This window comes from Danio rerio, chromosome 3 (assembly GCF_052040795.2).
Source record: "Danio rerio strain M-AB ecotype USA chromosome 3, GRCz13ab, whole genome shotgun sequence".
In the NCBI taxonomy this organism is placed as follows: domain Eukaryota; kingdom Metazoa; phylum Chordata; class Actinopteri; order Cypriniformes; family Danionidae; genus Danio; species Danio rerio.
In genome coordinates, this window is record NC_141023.1 from 19,888,272 (window position 1) to 19,906,325 (window position 18,054).

Below are 18,054 nucleotides of genomic sequence, written 5' to 3' on the forward strand. Positions count from 1 at the left end.
AGGCAAATAACCCAAAACAGATAACAGAGGTGCATCGACTCAGACAAACCAATAACAAGCGCATGCACCTTGTGACAAGGTACCATCGGCATCAGGTTTAATAACCTGTGACGCTCCTGCCGTCAGCACAGTGAGGGAAGGACATCTTTCTGTTGCTTATCAATAGGTTTTTAAAAAAAAATGCACCTGAAGGGATAGTTCACTCAATAATAAATATGCTGTAATTGTTTTCTCACCCTTCACTTGTTTCAAACATATTTTCGCTTTTTTTCTTCTTCTGTTAAATACAAAAGAAGATATTTCGAAGAATGCTGGTTATTGGCATCCACTGACTACCATCAGGGTGGATTTAGTGATTTGGGGGCCCTGAGCAATTCCGGCCATGGGGACCAAAAGTTCTAAAATGCACCTTTTGTACTTTAATTTATTTGTAATTGATTTATTTTGCTGTTTTGTATTCTAATAACACTTAATTTCCTTTTCTAAATTTTGTCTCCATGCAAAATAATAATAACAACATGTAAAGCATTATGCAAAATGTTTTAAATGATTAGTTTTCTTAAAAATGGATTCACAATAAAATGATATATAAACTATTTCAATTTTAAAATTAAATCTTTCCTAATTTGACTGCTGGACTGCTCCATGATTGAAGGTGGGGGACACATTTGCGCATTTGCAAAATTATGAAAATTATGTATACAAAATGTATAGGAACAATTTATACTTCTAGGTTTTTATTTGGGGGCCCTAAGATTAACTGAGGCCATATGCAGCCTCTTGCCTTGCTTATTGCCATGTTTTTTTTCATAATGGCTCCCAGCAACCAGCATTTTTTAAAATAACTTTTTGTTGTTAGTTAACAGAAGAAAGAAACTCATAAAGGTTTAAAACCAGATGAGGGAGAATAAATGATGAGGTCATTTTAAAATTAGTTCAACTATCCCTTTAATGTCATACAGAACATGGTAAACAAAAACCTGTCATGTCAAAATATTTTTGTTTTGTTTTTCATTTGTTTTTAAATGTAAAAAAATAAAAAAAATAAAAAAATCCTCCTAATGTGAATCCAAAATAAACAGGCAAAAATTAGATAATCCACAAGTTAAGACGTGGAATACCGCTTCAGTGTCCAAACATGTACTGGTTGTAATTGAGGAGTTGATCACACAATAGAATATGACTTGTTCACACAAGCTTTATATATATATATATATATATATATATATATATATATATATATATATATATATATATATATATATATATATATATATATATAATCAGTGTACACTGCAATTAGCAATGCATGGTGTCTCAGATAAAAATTATTTGAATGATTATACAAAAAAAAAAAAACCTCTAACATAGTAGGTTTTTTGTACATATCATGGGTGTAGGTTTTCGTTGTTTGTATTCAGAACATGATAATGAATGATATCAGACTGACCAACTGTATTTGATGTTCTAGGTAGTAGAAATAACAGAGATCCCCCAATATGCTGTGCATTATTTACCAAACACTGTGAATTATTTGTCAAATAGAACTTACAAGGCTTGAACTAATTGTGATTCAATTTAATCGTTTCGTTTCGTTTTCGATAGAATGGGGTTGAAAGAAAGAAAGAAAGAAAGAAAGAAAGAAAGAAAGAAAGAAAGAAAGAAAGAAAGAAAGAAAGAAAGAAAGAAAGAAAAAAAGAAAGAAAGAAAAATAAATGGGTTACGTTTTGGAGCTTTGGGTATGCGTGTGTATGTGAGAAAGAGAGAGGGGGAGAAGGAGGGAAAGAGGGGAGAGGAAGATTGGGGGTTCTGACGATGAAAAGAGAGAGGGGGGTTTAAAACGTCAGCGCGTGCAGGAGTCCTGCTGCCAGTCTGCATGCACTGATGTGCGCGACGCTCGAGGAGTTTGCGCTCCGGTCAGGCTCGCGCACTGGGATCCTAAACCGTCACCAGCACATAAAAGCGCGGATAACGGAGATGATTCGCCTCACACCGCAACACAACACGGAGCAAAGTGTGCGCAGATGGCAGCGATGAAGTGTCCTGTCAGTTACCACACAGCTTTGGATGTGGCGCGCTCCAAGTAGCGGGAGTTTACTGTGACAGACAGCAGGTGGGATTCCCACTTCGAGGAGAGCTCGCGCGCTTGACTTTTTTTGTTGGACATGGGACCGGGTCTCGCCTGTTTTGGATACGGTACCGGAGGAACCGCGGCTTCTTGAACGGAGAGCTGTCGACAGCTGGACACCGACGAGATGCGCTCCGACCACGGCTTCATCCTGCTGCTCCTCAACGGGACAGCGTGCTTGGTGAGCGACTATGAGGGTGATTTGAGGTCTAAGGGGTGATATAGCCTAAGTTTCAGTACGGTGTCTATTGAACCGAAAGGGGACTCGGTTAGCGGTTGAGTGGTGCGCTTTACGTGGCCGTCACCTGCGCGTCAAGGGGTTACCGTTACCGTCTTCCACCGTGCGCTCGCGCTTCACACTTGAGGGCGGGAGTTTAGGGCGCGAGCTCTGGATGGACTCGCTCGAGCGCGTATTGACTGCTTTTTGAACGTCATGGTTCGCTTCGCGCGCAAGGGGTCCCATGCCCATTCTGTGTATTTTGTGTGTGCGCAGAGGAAAGAGAGAGGAGAGTACAGTGAGAATAAACAGTGGCGTCATAGTCATAATATTACGAGGGTGTACCAGTGAGTTTTATTAAGAATAACTTTAAGTAATAACAAATAGGCAAGACTGCTGAAAATTATTTTAACAATGGGTAATATTGGTCTTAAGCAAAAGTTTGAGGAATTCGTATAAAGTTTTAGACCAAAATTACTTGCCAGCACTAAGCAAAGCGCAGAATGAAAGCAATTCTGGAAAAAGTGTGAATGGAGCAGGTTAAAATACTTTTTTTAAATACGGATCTTCACGGTAATTTTTTTTATTTAGGCTACTTGTTATTATTATAATTATTATTATTATTATTATTATTATTATTATTTGCAATGACTGACTACAAAAGCTTTACTCTGATATACTAATTCAAGATCGGAAAAAACAATCAAGGTATCAGAAGCTTTTTGATTCTTTTAAAATGATGATTTTATTTTTTCCATTAAGAGAAAAATGTACAAGAGAGTCCGACAATTCTAAATAAAGTAAAAAAAAAAAAAAAAAAAAAAAAAAAAAAAAAAGTAAAATAGTCCTGACAACTGGCACGGAATTTAAAAGTAACAGTTTGGGCGCATTTGTTCTTTGGTATTTCTGAGAGAGATGGCAAAGATTTCTTGCTTGGAGAGTCAGTAATTATTATGGCAGACTCTAGAGAGCCTTACACTGTTGACATCAATGGGTAAAATATGCTGGGGGTATCCACACTTTTAACTTTAGAGCACAGGTTGCGTATGGCTGCCTGTTTTTTTTATGCACCTGCTGTGAGGGTGTTATAGCTTAACACCCGCAGTCTAAATTTAATCCCCCTCTAGCAGTCTCTGTGTTACAATTATCTGCTGTGTAGCTGGAATAATTCATGACTTCTTCTTTGACACGTTTTAATCCTCTTGTATTCAGCAGGGATAATAAAAAATGTTGCCATTAAAGTGAAAAAAAAAGGGGGGGGGGGGATACACATCAAAATTGGAAATCTAAACAACAAACAAGGATTTCTTCATTTGTTGAGTGTAATTATGTCTCATACAGGGAGCTTCGGTGGGATGTTGCATTAGAACAAAATAAATCCATCCTCCTGCTGTAAAGCCTCCCATTTGGCTACTTACATTTGTCCATTCGGAAGGGGGCGGACAACTAATAACCATGACAAATCTTCCCTAGATTAATTACAAAACACTTACATGTAATCAACTGAGAGGGGATGCTGGGAAGAGGACATTTAATAAGGTCACATTTCTTTTAATCTGTAACAGAAGTTTGGATTTGATGGGGGTCAATCCTGACAGAAATGCACAGAATGTACAGATCAAGTCAGAATTATTAGCCCTCCTGCATTTTAGCCCCCTGTATGTTTTCCTCAATTTCTGTTTTAACGAAAAGACGTGTTTTTTTTTTTCACCCAACACAGTTCTAAACATAATAGTTGACTAATTTCTAATAATTGATTTATTTTATCTTTGACATGATGACAGTACATAATATAACAATGACTAGATATTTTTCATGATACTAATATTTAGCTTAAAGTGACATTTAAAGGCTTACTGTAACTAGGTTAATTGGGTTAACTAGGCAAGTTAATTTGGCAAGCCAAATGATAGAATATGTAAACTTAGTTTATATAAACACTCTCAGAAGTAAAGGCACAAGTGCTGTCACTTGGGCCGTACCTTTTCAAAAGCTTTGTATTTGTACCTAATAGTGAATTCACAGTAGTACCTCGAGCAGTGGCGTAGCAACTGGGGGCGGGGGATACTTCCCCTTTCACTTTTAGAGACAGAACATTTAGAAACAGGTGATCAAGAACGTAAACTTTTGGTTCTCATACAGATGCCAACCCCCCCCCCCCCCTTTTTTTTTTAAAAATGTATATTACACCCCTGACCTGATAAATTACTACACATGACACCTAAAATGTACCTTTGAGGTACCACTATGGACCTTTCAGCTACAAATATGTACCGTTAGAAAAGGTATTGCCCCAGTGACAGCTCTCTTATCTTTATTTCTGAGAGTGTATAATTAAATAATAATAATAATAGGCCTGGGTGCTGATCCGCAGAGGACTATTATTTTGAGGGCCATGTCACAAGCTCAGATTTGGTTGACCAACCAGAGGAAATTGGCTGTTTCAGCACCGCCTACATGTGTATAATGAATTTTAAAGTCATAAACCAGAAAAAAACTAAATTCGAGCCAAAATCCAATATTTTTGTTATTTATTCGTAAGCAAACGAAAAAACAAACAAACAAAAAAAAAAACATCAGTTTTCTTTGTTTCCTTTCTTGCGTTTAAAATTGGAAAAAAAAAATTTAACCGTACACCGACCACACACCTTTATTAATCCTCATTTTGTCTTGCTTATAAATATATCATAGTGTATACTGTTTATTAATCAATTTAAGTTATGTAAACAAAATAAAATAAAAAAGCGGCAATAATTCGTGCCCTCTTATGGTAGGTGCGCACAGTGTGTACAGTTGTACGACTGCAGGCACCACTGAGTCATTGTATAATGATTGATTGTTCTGTAGCCAACCGAAGAAAAAATGCTTAAAGGGGCTAATAATATTGACCTTAAAATTGTATTTAAAATTAAAAACTGCTTTTATTCTAGCCGCAATAAAACAAATAAGACTTTCACCAGAGGAAACAATGTTTTCAGACATACTGTGAAATTTTCTTGCTCTGTTAAACATCACCTGGAAAGTGTTTAAAAATATTTAAAATATTTTTCTAAAAGTCACAGAAGGGCTAAACATTTTGACTTCAACTGTATATCTGGTTTAATATGTTTAAAAAATAATTATATTTTCAACCAAGTAAGAAAACTTATTCCCAACAAAAGAAACATGCTTAAAAGGGCCGACTTATAAAATCCCAGGTGAAGGTCATAAGAAATGTAATTAAAGTACCATACACGATTTGCCTCATGCGGTTTGCAGAATACCCTCAGCGCATACCTTCAGATATATAACCATACATTACATCGCTAAGACACTAATAATCTAATTATCCAATTTTGCTTGCGGCATCAGGTCATTTATCTGCCACGTTACTTAAAACCTAAAGGCAAGACAGATGCAAGAAAATGGCTTACGCGTTCAGACGCCTCAATTGAGCACCATGGGTAATTCATTTGCCGTGTGACAGTGATAAATTATGGAGCAATTCACGAATTATCCCTTATTAAACACTATTATGCGATTATTATTAATAGACATGTAGAGAACATTAATAATAAACCTTAATTTTTCAGCTGGTATATTGAAACTAAAGGCCTGCCTAAAGCCCTCAAGCATTTGCTAGTTAAGCTCAGGAGCTTTGATTAAATCTGTGGCCTGTGCCGTGATCTAAGTGGATTTAGCAACTAAGAAAATCTACTGATCAACAGATGCTTATTAGGTTATTTGGCCACATACACAGTGCGAAGTTATGAGAGTCAGTCTAGTAAATTAGCATTTTGACCACGTACATTTGAATGCCTTAATATTGTAGTTTCATAACATTTTGGATCTGACATGATTGACACTGTGGTTACCATAGCAACAATCTGGCATCTTGCAGGCTTGGTATCATCAAAAGTCATTTATCAGTGACTAAAAAATCATCATGGTTTGGAATTTTAACTAGATCACTGTCAACAGATGCATTTTGCTTTGTGTTTGGGAGGTTAGTGCACACAATTACCATGTGCACTAATCATCTATGCATGTCAATACTTCATAATAAGTGTCCATATTTAATTGGGCTTAATCAGTTTATGGAGCTAATAAAGGTCACTACAGGTCAGGCCCATAGCCAGCATGGTGAAAGGGGGGTCTTTTTTCTTAAAAAGTTGCCCCTTACAGTTAATTTTCTCATTTCTATTTAATTACGAAGTTAAGTATTTATAGTTTAAAAAGCTACTGCATTTTTAGCGACATTTTAACCACTATTAATTTCTGCACTGTAAAATATTTGACCCTAAATTTACAGTAAATTACTGGCTAATAATTGCAATACTTTCAAAGTAAGGTACTGTATGCTAATTCACAGTAAGTTACTATGAGGTACGTCATAATACCAATAACTCTGTAAATATTTCTAATTATCAACAAATAGCCTGTACTAGCATAAAAGTTAGTGTATTCATTTTTATGTTGAATAAAATCTCATTAATGTTTGTATTCCTATAACTAACATGCAAAAGATATAGCCATTTTTACAGTAAGTTGCTGTAATCATGATGTCTGCATTAATTTCACAATAAAATTCAGAATATGTTAAATTTAACAGGTAACTCCTGTAAAGTGACACTAATGTAATTTACTGTGAAAAATTACAGTAACATGTTGTGAAATTCTGGGAATTTATTACTGTGTGGATTGGCTTGTCGGGTGGTCATCATAACCACACTATTTGATGTACCAAAACATTTTCTAAAGATTTAGAATGAAGGAATATGAAAACTTGTTTATACATATTATTTTTGATCATATATCATTAGGAAAAATGAATCTGTTAAAGTTTTAAATTAAAAACGACCTATTATGCTAAGTAGCCTGTTGTCATTTATTAAGCAAATAACAAACTGGCCAGTGCATTCAACTTTCCTCAGTCAGAATTTGGCCACTTGATTAATAAAACAATTATACATTTTAATAATAATAATTTAAAATTAGTAGAGCATCCTGGTTTTTATTTTTTTATATTTAAAAAAATACATTTGAAAATTCATGGATAACAACAATAGTCTAATTAGTATTCAAATTAACTTTTATATGCTTAAGAATTTACTTCTGGTGCTTCACACCTTTTTAATGGTCAAGAAAAAAAAAGGTTTACTTGTAAAAATCCAAAGTTACTTGTAAAATGTTTTCTCTATTTAACAACAATACAGTAGTGAAAGATGACTTCACCTACGTACATCAGATTTATCTTGGTCTTAAAGCTGATGAGTTAATTTCACAATTTATATTGGCATACAGTAACATTCAAAATGGGCCAAATTAGCTCAAGTAGGGACAAACTCTGGACCTTTGTAAGTAGGGGGTGGGTTTTTTGAACCATTCAACCTCCCCCCACCCAACCCCCCAACCCCCCCACTCCCCGGCTAGAATACTTCGGTACATACCCAATTTATTTCTAAGTGAAATGATCAGTCAGTATGTATCTTGTTTCCACTGTGATTCTTTGTGCCACGCATATAGCAGAGACTCAGATCTACAATTTGTTTAAATTAGCTGTCAATAATTTTTTAGTTGAAATTATTGTACAATGTAGAGTTTAAATAATGTAAATGAATGAAACCCCTGTAATTGCACATAATTATTGCATGATTGCACTCCTGCTGAGGACAAAAATGACCCTTATGTGAAACTGAACTTGTTTAAATTGCTTAACTCCATTGTATAATACAAAAATACTGTGTAAATTAGTAGTTTTCTTTATTTTGTCATTTATGAATTGCAATATGAGACCTTACACCAACATCTTTTGAGTAAACAAAGAAAAAAAAACTGGTGTTGAAAATTAGAGAGGGGTCTGGATCATACCTGTCAACCCTCCTGTTTTTCCCGGGATTCACCCGTATTTTACAATTCTATTCTGCTATCATCCCGTAAAGGAATTTCCCCGCATTTCTCCCATATTTTCAGTCTTTCTATGAAGAGTGGTAAATAAACATTAAAGAGCCGAGCCTCCCTATACTCAACCTATACCGCCGAACCACCAGGGGCTGCCCTTACTCTTAAATGTGAGTCTGTTCTGTGCTTTCGCTTTATTCGGACATGAAAACACTTTGCAATAAACATAAAATGAACTTCCTTTTCATTACAGGTGCCGTCTTCCTTTCATATGCAATCCTCCATAGTGATAAATAGGCGCTGCTGAACAGATTCTGTACTCGGGATTTGAAGCGGAGCGAAAGTCTGGGTTTTGGGTGCATGTTTGAACAGACTTATACATATAACTAATAATAATAATTACATCTAAAGATGTCGATCTTAGTTTTTTTTTTCAAACACAACTAATTTTGTCCTAAATGAGCATAAAAATTTAGGGAAGCAGTCGAATGCTTTCATTATAACGTTAGATGTTTAGATGTGTATTTAACGTAATGAAACAAATTTTTTTTTAAATCATTCATTCATCATTGCTCTTTAATCAGAATGTGTAAATTATACAGTGAAGAAACGGCTTATGAGATTTCATGGGGGTGGGGGGAAGGGGGGGTGGGTGAAATCCCTTTCTATGGTGGACATATCCCTTATTTTCACATCCCAATGTTAACAGGTATGGTCTGGATTAGATGCAGTTGCAAGCTGAGCTGCATGCACTATTTTTAGTGCACACACTAACCCCACCCCTAAAAGTAATGTTACTAGCTCCATTAAGTGCACTGTGTCAGATATTGTATGTCTGATATTTGCAGCTTACATATACAATTCTGCATCCACATACTATTAGAGAAGTACAGTACAAAAACCTGGTAAGAAACTGACAGTAGTTAATTCTATACATATTATTTCCTTTACAATGTACTGTTTAAAATGATTAAAATGTCAATAATAGTCACTTTGTTAAACTGCAGAGTTTCCCATAATGCAAGTCATCAGCGTAAATAAATGAAAACACCTGCTACCACAACCCAGCACTCGGGAAACACACACTCATACACTACAGCTTTTTGACTTGTTCACCAAATTCACCTATACTGCATGTCTTTGGAATATGTGGGAAACTCAAGGGAATCCCGCCTCCCTTTTTAAAGTGCATTCCACTTTGTCAAGAATGAGGGAAGCTTACTTGAACATACCCTTGATCCTTCGATTTTGACAGAGGGAGCAAATCAGATTTATATATCCACTTCAGCGCCTATATCTCCAGATATGTACAGTAGATAAAATAAGATATTAAAATTTGACTTACAAACCATGGTAAACCTTGAAACCGGTTGTTGTTCCATGCTTAGTGCTCATGTTACAGTCTGATAAAGCACAGTTCCACAAAGCAGATAAAAGGTTGCAATGCACTTTTCCCTTGTGTTTGGTTTTGCAAGACAGTGTTGGTTGTGGTTTAGGTCAGCGGTTTAGTGTAAAGTAAATTGTAAGACAAGCCCCACTTCTCATGGATGTGTACAAGAAGGACGTGTCTCTGAAACACTACAAAACCCACCTTAAATAATGTATTTCAGAATCGCAAAATATAAACAGCGCCCTCTAGTGGATTTGTCATTTGAAACATGCAACAAAATGTACCAAGAAAAAACTATTTTTTTTATTTCGCAAATATGTAGTCTTAGGCAGGTATTTCCAATGAGTCTGGGTTAAATACATCTTTCACTCTGGAATACATTTTAGCTGATTAACCATATCTTTCCAGTTGTATTGTAGCTTTCACAGTATGATCTATTTGATATCTACATGTTCAATAAGTTTTCTAAATGCTTTATATTGTAAATCATTTATCCTTGCATGTTTTTTCCCCCTTTTTGAGGTTGTAATTTAATTGAATTAAAATGGCTTTGAAATTACAGACTTACATCATAAACCCACCCTTTTTATAATCTATGGCAAACTTGCATTTTTCTACCTAATCAGCAAACAATAGAGGTTTAAATCCCCACTCTTGTGTTTTTTTTTCCATCCACAATAATTCCTCTTGCTTAGAAGCACATATCAGTATGACTACTCATTATATTCCACTATCAGTGCAGTGCAACCTTAACATGAATGTCACTGTAAACCTATATATTTCTGGTAAATTTAGAACAATAAGGTTAAATAATAAAAGATTTACTGAACATAAATATATATAAAATGAACAGCTTGTTCTAATCTATATTTCAATATTCAGATCATCAGTGGTCATCCTGTTCACCCCCTTTCTCTCCTGATTGTGACGATTTAAGTGATTTCTCCACAGAACAATGTCATTCAGTCAAGAGCTTATTGCTGGCAATTACCACATTAAATGTGTTTATGCTGATGATATTGGCCCAGTATCATACTCATTATGAGCTCATTAAATTAATATAGTTACAAGATGCAATATTTCAGACCCGGCAGTCCATTTTCTACACAGCCATGAGGGAAAATCAACTAAACACAGACATTAAAATCAGACAACTACAGTCCATCTGTCTGGGTGTGTGCGGGAAGCTTTGGCCTTGGCAGAGAAATTAAAAAAATATATGAATAAATTAAGAATGTGTGTGTGTGTTTGTGTGTGTGCAAAACACCAATTAACAAAATTTCACACATTTTTTTGTCACATCATGCTATCAATAAGATTGAAAGATTCCTGTGTTTTTACAACAATTCAGTTTAGATGGACATTTCTGACTGGATAGATATTTTATTAAACAAAAATTAAAGCAAACAATGATAAATAAAACTGGGAAGACATCAGGAGCTTTGAAGTCAGTATCTCATTTGATTAATTGTACAGGATTTCAGAGACTTTTTTGTCCGCTTGGAAACAATGCCATAATGACAGCAAACTGAAAGTGTTTACAGCTGTGACAACAAGCATTTATCAGCTAAACTCTTGATTTTCAAAAGTATGTGCTTTGTGACTTTGCGGCTTGTGTGGTTTTCTTGCAAGTCTGTTGTAGGGACATCATTTTGATAACCTTGAACACAATGCTGAACAAATCTAGCTGTGATTGGTCAAGGAAACCTGAAAAAGAGTCAAGACCATCTTTTTTTAAAGTTTGCATAAACTCAAATTTGCTGCAGACTTTTTAATTCAGCTTGATGATGCATTTCCACCTGAAACAGAAAATTGAGGAGGGGGCAGGGTTTAATTTTTGTACTCCTCCTTTAATATTTTACTTAGCAAACTAACATTCAGAGGGGCGTGGCTATGCATATTTCACCGAGAGTGGAAGCAAATGATCAGATTTTGATGAAAGAGTACCGGAAATGTTTTTGTTTTGGGATGTAAACAATAACGATGGTCCCGACGTATTTCATAGCTGTTTTATATTTTAAATTTCCATATCTTCTGAGAGTCCAAAAAGTTCCACATATTGATAAATAATGTTACAATAGCTGTTATAACATCAAGTTTGACAACAGGCCGGACATGTTCAATGACATCACCACATTGAAACAGTCTATACTTAATTAGTTAGTTTAATAGCTTAAACAATAAAGTTGTTACATTAATCTGGCTTACATGCTCAAATATTTACTGAAAATTCAGTGACTACTTACAGAGTAAGTGCCATAATTATAGAATAATAATAATTAAACCAAACTCACAATGGAATTTATCAATTAAAATTAACTTATCAACTATAGCCTAATAAAATGTTTAAATCGTATAGTCATAATCTGATTACAAGTCATAATCATAACTAATACAATTCGGTTGTTTTTAAAAAATATTTATACTGCATATCTGTAATAAATCTGGCTATTTTGAAAAGTTGACTTTAACCCATTAATTAAGAACTAGTCCTTAGACTTTATTGTAAAGTGTTTACTGCTGTACTTTATAATTCATTCATTTTCTTTTCGGCTCAGTCTCTTTATTAATCAGGGGTCGCCACAGTGGAATGAACCACCAATTTATCCAGCATATATTTTACGCAGCTGATGCCCTTCCAGCTGCAACCCATTACTGGGAAACACCCATACACACTCATTCACACACTTACTCTATGGACAATTAAGCTTACCCAATTCACCTACAGCACATGCCTTTGGACTTGTGGGGGAAACCGGAGCACCCGGAGGAAACCTGTGTGAACACGGGGAGAACATGCAAACGTGCAGCCGTTTAAAAATCTTTAAAAATCTGTTTGTATGCCATAAACCTTAAGATATTCTGTGACTCAACAAGGCCTGTCTCGACCCTTGTCTTGCCAGGTTTACAGTACAAGTAAATTCAGAGACTGTACCCTAGATTGACTCCCATTTCATCACTCAGGCTAACAAACAGATAAAGCACAGTTCTAAAGGCCAAAGGCACAGTAATATGATGCTTACCACCTGTGTGGCTTGACTGAATTTTCATGTAAATCTCTCATCCACCAGCTTCCCAGAGATGTGTATTATTGGCATGGATCTCACAAGCAGTATCTCCTGTTTTAACATATAGAAAGGAATGCACCAGATTACTAAAACAAGCCCTACTGTCAACATCCAATTATATCTCTATTAAATGTCATTATATAAATATTGAAGCACTTCTTAATTGAGACTAAGCCTTTGGTAGTGATCATGATTACATTAGAGTACAGATTAAAGACAAGCTATCACTTTGTAGTGGTGTCTGATTAAGGTCACTCTATGTAAACCGAAACAATGCATCGCAAGAGTATGTGCCTTATAAAAAAATCTCGGTACTCAAGAGGGCGACAGAGTTACCTTTGTCATGTTATGTCATGTATATGACATTAAACTAGAAGTGTTGTTCAGGCATGATAGCAAGTGACCTGACATAGCAAGCTGACAGTTTTTGAGTTTCTGGATTGCAGCAATACTAAGAATGCAGCATGTTGCACTGCATTATGAGTCACACATTTTGGAAGGCGATGATACCGGAAATCTTCCACAGCTAGAAGTGTCTGTGTTCACATACTTGAGTATGTTGTGGGTCTAAGAGAGCTAGCATTTAACTTACTGTTTTGGGAAAAAGACATCTTCTGTACTACAATTTACAGGTACATTTAGGCTATCTGATAGGTTTGTTTTTTCATTAATAAACGTTAACAAACAGAATATGAATTTCCAAGTTAAAAGGGGGTGTAAGTAAAGGATTGACAGAATAGGCTTTGGAGCCACTAAATTTCTTTGGACACTGCAGTCATGGTGCGATGTCTCAAACAAAAACTGATGTCTAGTCCATCTTGTTTGTGGTCTTCTAATTCATCAAAGAGGTTAAAAATGTGACACTGGTTATGGGTGACAAAGTTTAAGGGGTAGTTTACGTACTCAAGTTCTATATTCTCTTACTCAAGTAGTTCAAAACCTTTATGAGTTTATTTCTTTTGTTGAACAAAAAAATTAAGACATGTTGAAGAAAGCTGGAAACCTGTAGCAATTGACTTCAGTAGTTGTAAGTACAGATCCAGAATATATTATTTTGTGTTTAACAGAAGAATGAAAGTCAAACAGGTTTAAAAAAGTAAAGAGTGACTAAATGATAAAAACGTCTATATGGATGAGTTTGTGGTCTCTTGCAAGTCAGCTCTTACAGAAAAACCACATTAAACCCCCATGAGTGATTACATTGAGTCTTACATTTCACACTAGGGCTGCACAATAAAATGTTTCAGCATCTATATTGCAATGTGTGAATCTACAATAGTCCCACTAAAGGATCTGCAATGATGAGTTGGAATTATAGTTGATCGGCACCACAGTTCAGAACATGTCATCACAAAGTTTAACCCTAAAATAGATCGAAAGATTTTCGTTTATATGCGTTTTGAAGGTTTTGAAGATATATAAACGTAAATTCATTTATTCATTTTCTTTTTAGCTTAGTCCCTTTATTAATCTGGGGTCGCCACAGCGGCATGAACCGCCAACTTCCAGCTGCAACCCAACACTGGGAAACACATACACACTCATTCACACACACACACTCACATACACTACGGTCAATTTTAGCATACCCAATTCACCTGTACCAACAGGTCTTTGGACTTGTGGGGGAAACTGGAGCACCCGGAGGAAACCTACGCAAACACGGAGAGAACATGCAAACTGCACACAGAAATGCCAACTGACCCAGCCGAGGCTCGAGCCAGTGACCTTGCTGTGACCTTCAGGCAAACGTTCTACCCACTGCGCTACCGCGTCACCCAAAAACCTAAATAATTGTATTTAATTATTTATAGAATGAAGACTCTACACTAATACAGTGTTATTTAAAATTTAATTATTTGTCAATACTATAAGATTCCACAGAAAACCAAAAAAAAAATTTGTATTGCATTTCACTCTACAAAATAAGCCCAATCAATGTAAAATTATAAATTAATTCCAAATATAGTTTAAATCATCTTGTGAAACTATATTCATATCACAATATATATCGCAAACAAACTAAATATTGCAATGTCAGCTGTTGTCCGATATAATGCAGCCATATTTTACACATTAACATTTTTTTTGACATATGACTTTAACACATTTATTGTGTGACCACATTTAGATATCTGAATATGGCTATATTGATCAAATATTCACTTTTTGTTAAATTATAAAGTTGAAGACAAATTTATTATCCATCCAAATTATTTTTAGGTGCTTTTTATCCAAGAGAAGTGTTCGTTTTAATAGTTTATAATACATAAGTTTTAAATAACTAATTTCTTTTTTTTTCATGATCACAGTGGTCTCAAACTCAATTCCTGGAGGGCCACAGCTCTGCATAGTTTGGCTCCAACCACCTCTAACTCCCACCTGCTTAATAGTCTCTAGTAGACTTGAACACCTTGATTATTTGGATCGCTGGGTTTGATTAGGGTTGGAGCAAAACTGTGCAAAGATGCGCCTCTCCAGGAATTGAGTTTGAGACCTCTGGCCTAACTAATCATGTTAACTATGCAAGACATTGGACAACAATGGTTTATTCTGTACCAAATCAAGTAAAATTTTTAAGAGGGCCAGTAATATTTGACCTTAATTTTAAAAGTACTTTTATTCCAGCCAAACTAAAAGAAGAGGGAAATATTACAGGAAATACTGTGATGCTGTCTTTTTGCTGTTAAACATCACTTTAATTGTATATTAAATACATATAATTTAGACATCTAATTTATAATACTTATAATATCACCCTAAATATAATAATTGCTAACATGCTCAAATTTTACAGCGTATACAAATAAACACTAAGCAAAGACTAATACATTCTGCATTGTGTGTGCATACATTCAAACCTGACGCAGTTTATAAAATGTGTTAAGTCTGTTCTTGCATTTCCACTTGTTCAGGCATTTACTAAAGGCTTTTCACACTGTTTAGTTTTTCTTTATGTTGTTGCTGATGCCTTAACACCTTCAAATTAAGGTTTTCCTCCAGCATTGGGGTTTACACAGAATACAAGTTTAAGAAAATGAATGGTGGCAGATTATGAGATGGAAAGAAGCATCGTTTTTTAGTTTGAGTCTGCAGAGGTTTAGGGCTTTAAATAGTTTTTCACGACTTGTCGAAAGATAAGTTTCTTCATGGACTTGATGCTACATCCAGTTTATTTGAAGCACAGACATCTGTCACCATCTGTGGAAGTAGACAGATGGTTATTGTACTACCGGAGCATTGCAGTGACCTCATCAGGGTGTGACAGAGGCATCTGCTGACATCATTAGGGTGTGACACAGGCATCTGCTGGCGAAACCTTCAGGGCTGGATGAAAACAGAGTTATATTGCGTTCATTGTTGCTCCCCTACGTTTACTTCATTTTTAAATTCCTGAATCTAAAATCCTTAATATCTAAGTTACTTATTACTTAATTGTTTATGGCTTAAACCAGTGTAATATTCAATAGCCACATTGCAGGATGTGCAATGTTGAGATGATATTATAGTTGAACAGGTGCCACAGTTCAAAACAAGCATGATTTGAGAAGTCATTGGAAATTTTAATCATAAATACACCAATTAGTTTATCATTTGCATGTGTTTATAAGGCCTGTGACTGTGTTTATTATTCAATTTGTGACTGAATACTGCTAGACTCCCAGAAAATCATGAAATACTCTTTTTTAAATTTGTATCTTTGCTCTACTGTATTTATCAATGCTTGTGATTGTTTTTTTTTTAATAATTTATATTATGCAGATCAACTGCCCTGTGAAATCATCCCAATTAATCTAATGTTATGAATTTAAAAAGTAGACTTACTCATTTAAAGGTGCAAAAGGTGATCCGCCTAAATGTTAGCATAATATCTTTCAAACATAATACCTTCTCGGTCGTCCAAAGGCACACCTCCTGAAATCTTGAATGTACACATTAAAGATGACAGAGATCCACTAGTTCATGACATGACATTCACCAGTTATAAAGAAAACTTTATAGTACTTTATTATACTACAATTCTGGATGAAAAACTGTTTTATATCTAGCACATTTTCAGTTATGTCTCACTCTCTCTCTCGCACGCTTTTTCCTAAAGTGACTACTGTATGCTTAATGATTGGCCGGCGGGCTTCAGGAATTACACTTATTAGTAAGCCATACTTATATACTATTTCAGACCAAATATTCAGAGTAGCATGGTAAACAATAAAGGGAGCATCTCACAGGCTGTCATTGTTCAAATCAATGTGAATATAAAAGCATCTTCACCTCAGGAAACAGGCTAAGTGGAATAGCGCTATTTGCTGATGTTTTGTTGTTAAACTAAATAAAAATCTACATTATCGATGTTGTAAAAGGATCATTTGAAACTAAAAGTAGTCACATTAATCGTTCGCCGGAAAATTTCAGTGGCTGAACAAAAGTTCTGTGCATATAACTCATTCATATAACACGACAATCTAGATCAGCTTTGCGTGACTAAAATAGTTTTAGAACATAACATTACCAGTCTAACTGAAATACCTCAGCTATGGTGTTGTTGTCCTTCCTCCAGCATGCAAAAGTAACTCCAATATTGATTCAGGATTTTAAAAAGTTTTGATACAGCATTTGATTTTAGCACTGTCACTTGTGTCCACGTGACTGTGGCCAGTGTAAATGCGCATCGGTGGATCTGCATGAACAGAGGTGCGCAGTTGCTCAATTTGCTGACAGACCATTTGGACTACCTATCAGAAGAATGGGAATTATCGGCCTGACAATATTTATTTGGATGAATTTTATTTTTTATTTTTCCAGAATATATAAATACATATGAACACATTTAGATCATTTACTTTGATTTGTGCTATTGGAATGTAAAGAGCACAACAACCAGCACAACAAAAAATGTTTCTGTAGACAATCACCTACTGCACCTTTAATCTAGTGAAAGAATACTCAATCTTTCAATATATATTATATTATATTATATTATATTATATTATATTATATTATATTATATTATATTATATTATACACTTTTGTCCTTTCTTTCTTTCTTTTTTTTTTTTTTTTTACAAAATCTCAACATTTCATTGTGAGATTAGGGTGGTAACCCCCAGCCCCTGAGCCACAGGAACACATTTTGCTAAAAGTTAAGCAATAAAAAATCTTTTGGTCAAAGTTAGAACTGAACAACTGAAAAGTAAAGTGAACATACTTTTAACATGCGTACTCTCATGTAAAACAACATTGAACTAAATTTTGAAACTGATGAGAGCCCTGTGTAAAATGCCACAGAAAAGCAGGGAAATAAAGCGAAATAGTTTACTATCCATGGTCAAATCTCTCAGCAGGATTTTGAAGTTACTTGAGTAAATAATAA

At 35.1% G+C, this 18,054-nt stretch overlaps 1 protein-coding gene across 2 annotated transcripts in view; it reads left to right on the forward strand.

Moving 5' to 3' along the window:
- The first annotated feature begins 1,866 nt into the window (after positions 1 to 1,866).
- LOC563017 (neurexophilin-1) overlaps positions 1,867 to 18,054 on the forward strand; it is a 62,217-nt gene continuing 46,029 nt past the window's right edge. For both annotated transcript variants that reach the window (XR_015480628.1, XM_087244216.1), the window contains exon 1: positions 1,867 to 2,309. Coding sequence is in view for 1 of the 2 variants with exons in the window: in XM_087244216.1 (XP_087100342.1) it covers positions 2,256 to 2,309 (54 nt within the window). In the remaining variant the exon portion in view is untranslated. The remainder of the gene's footprint in view (positions 2,310 to 18,054) is intronic.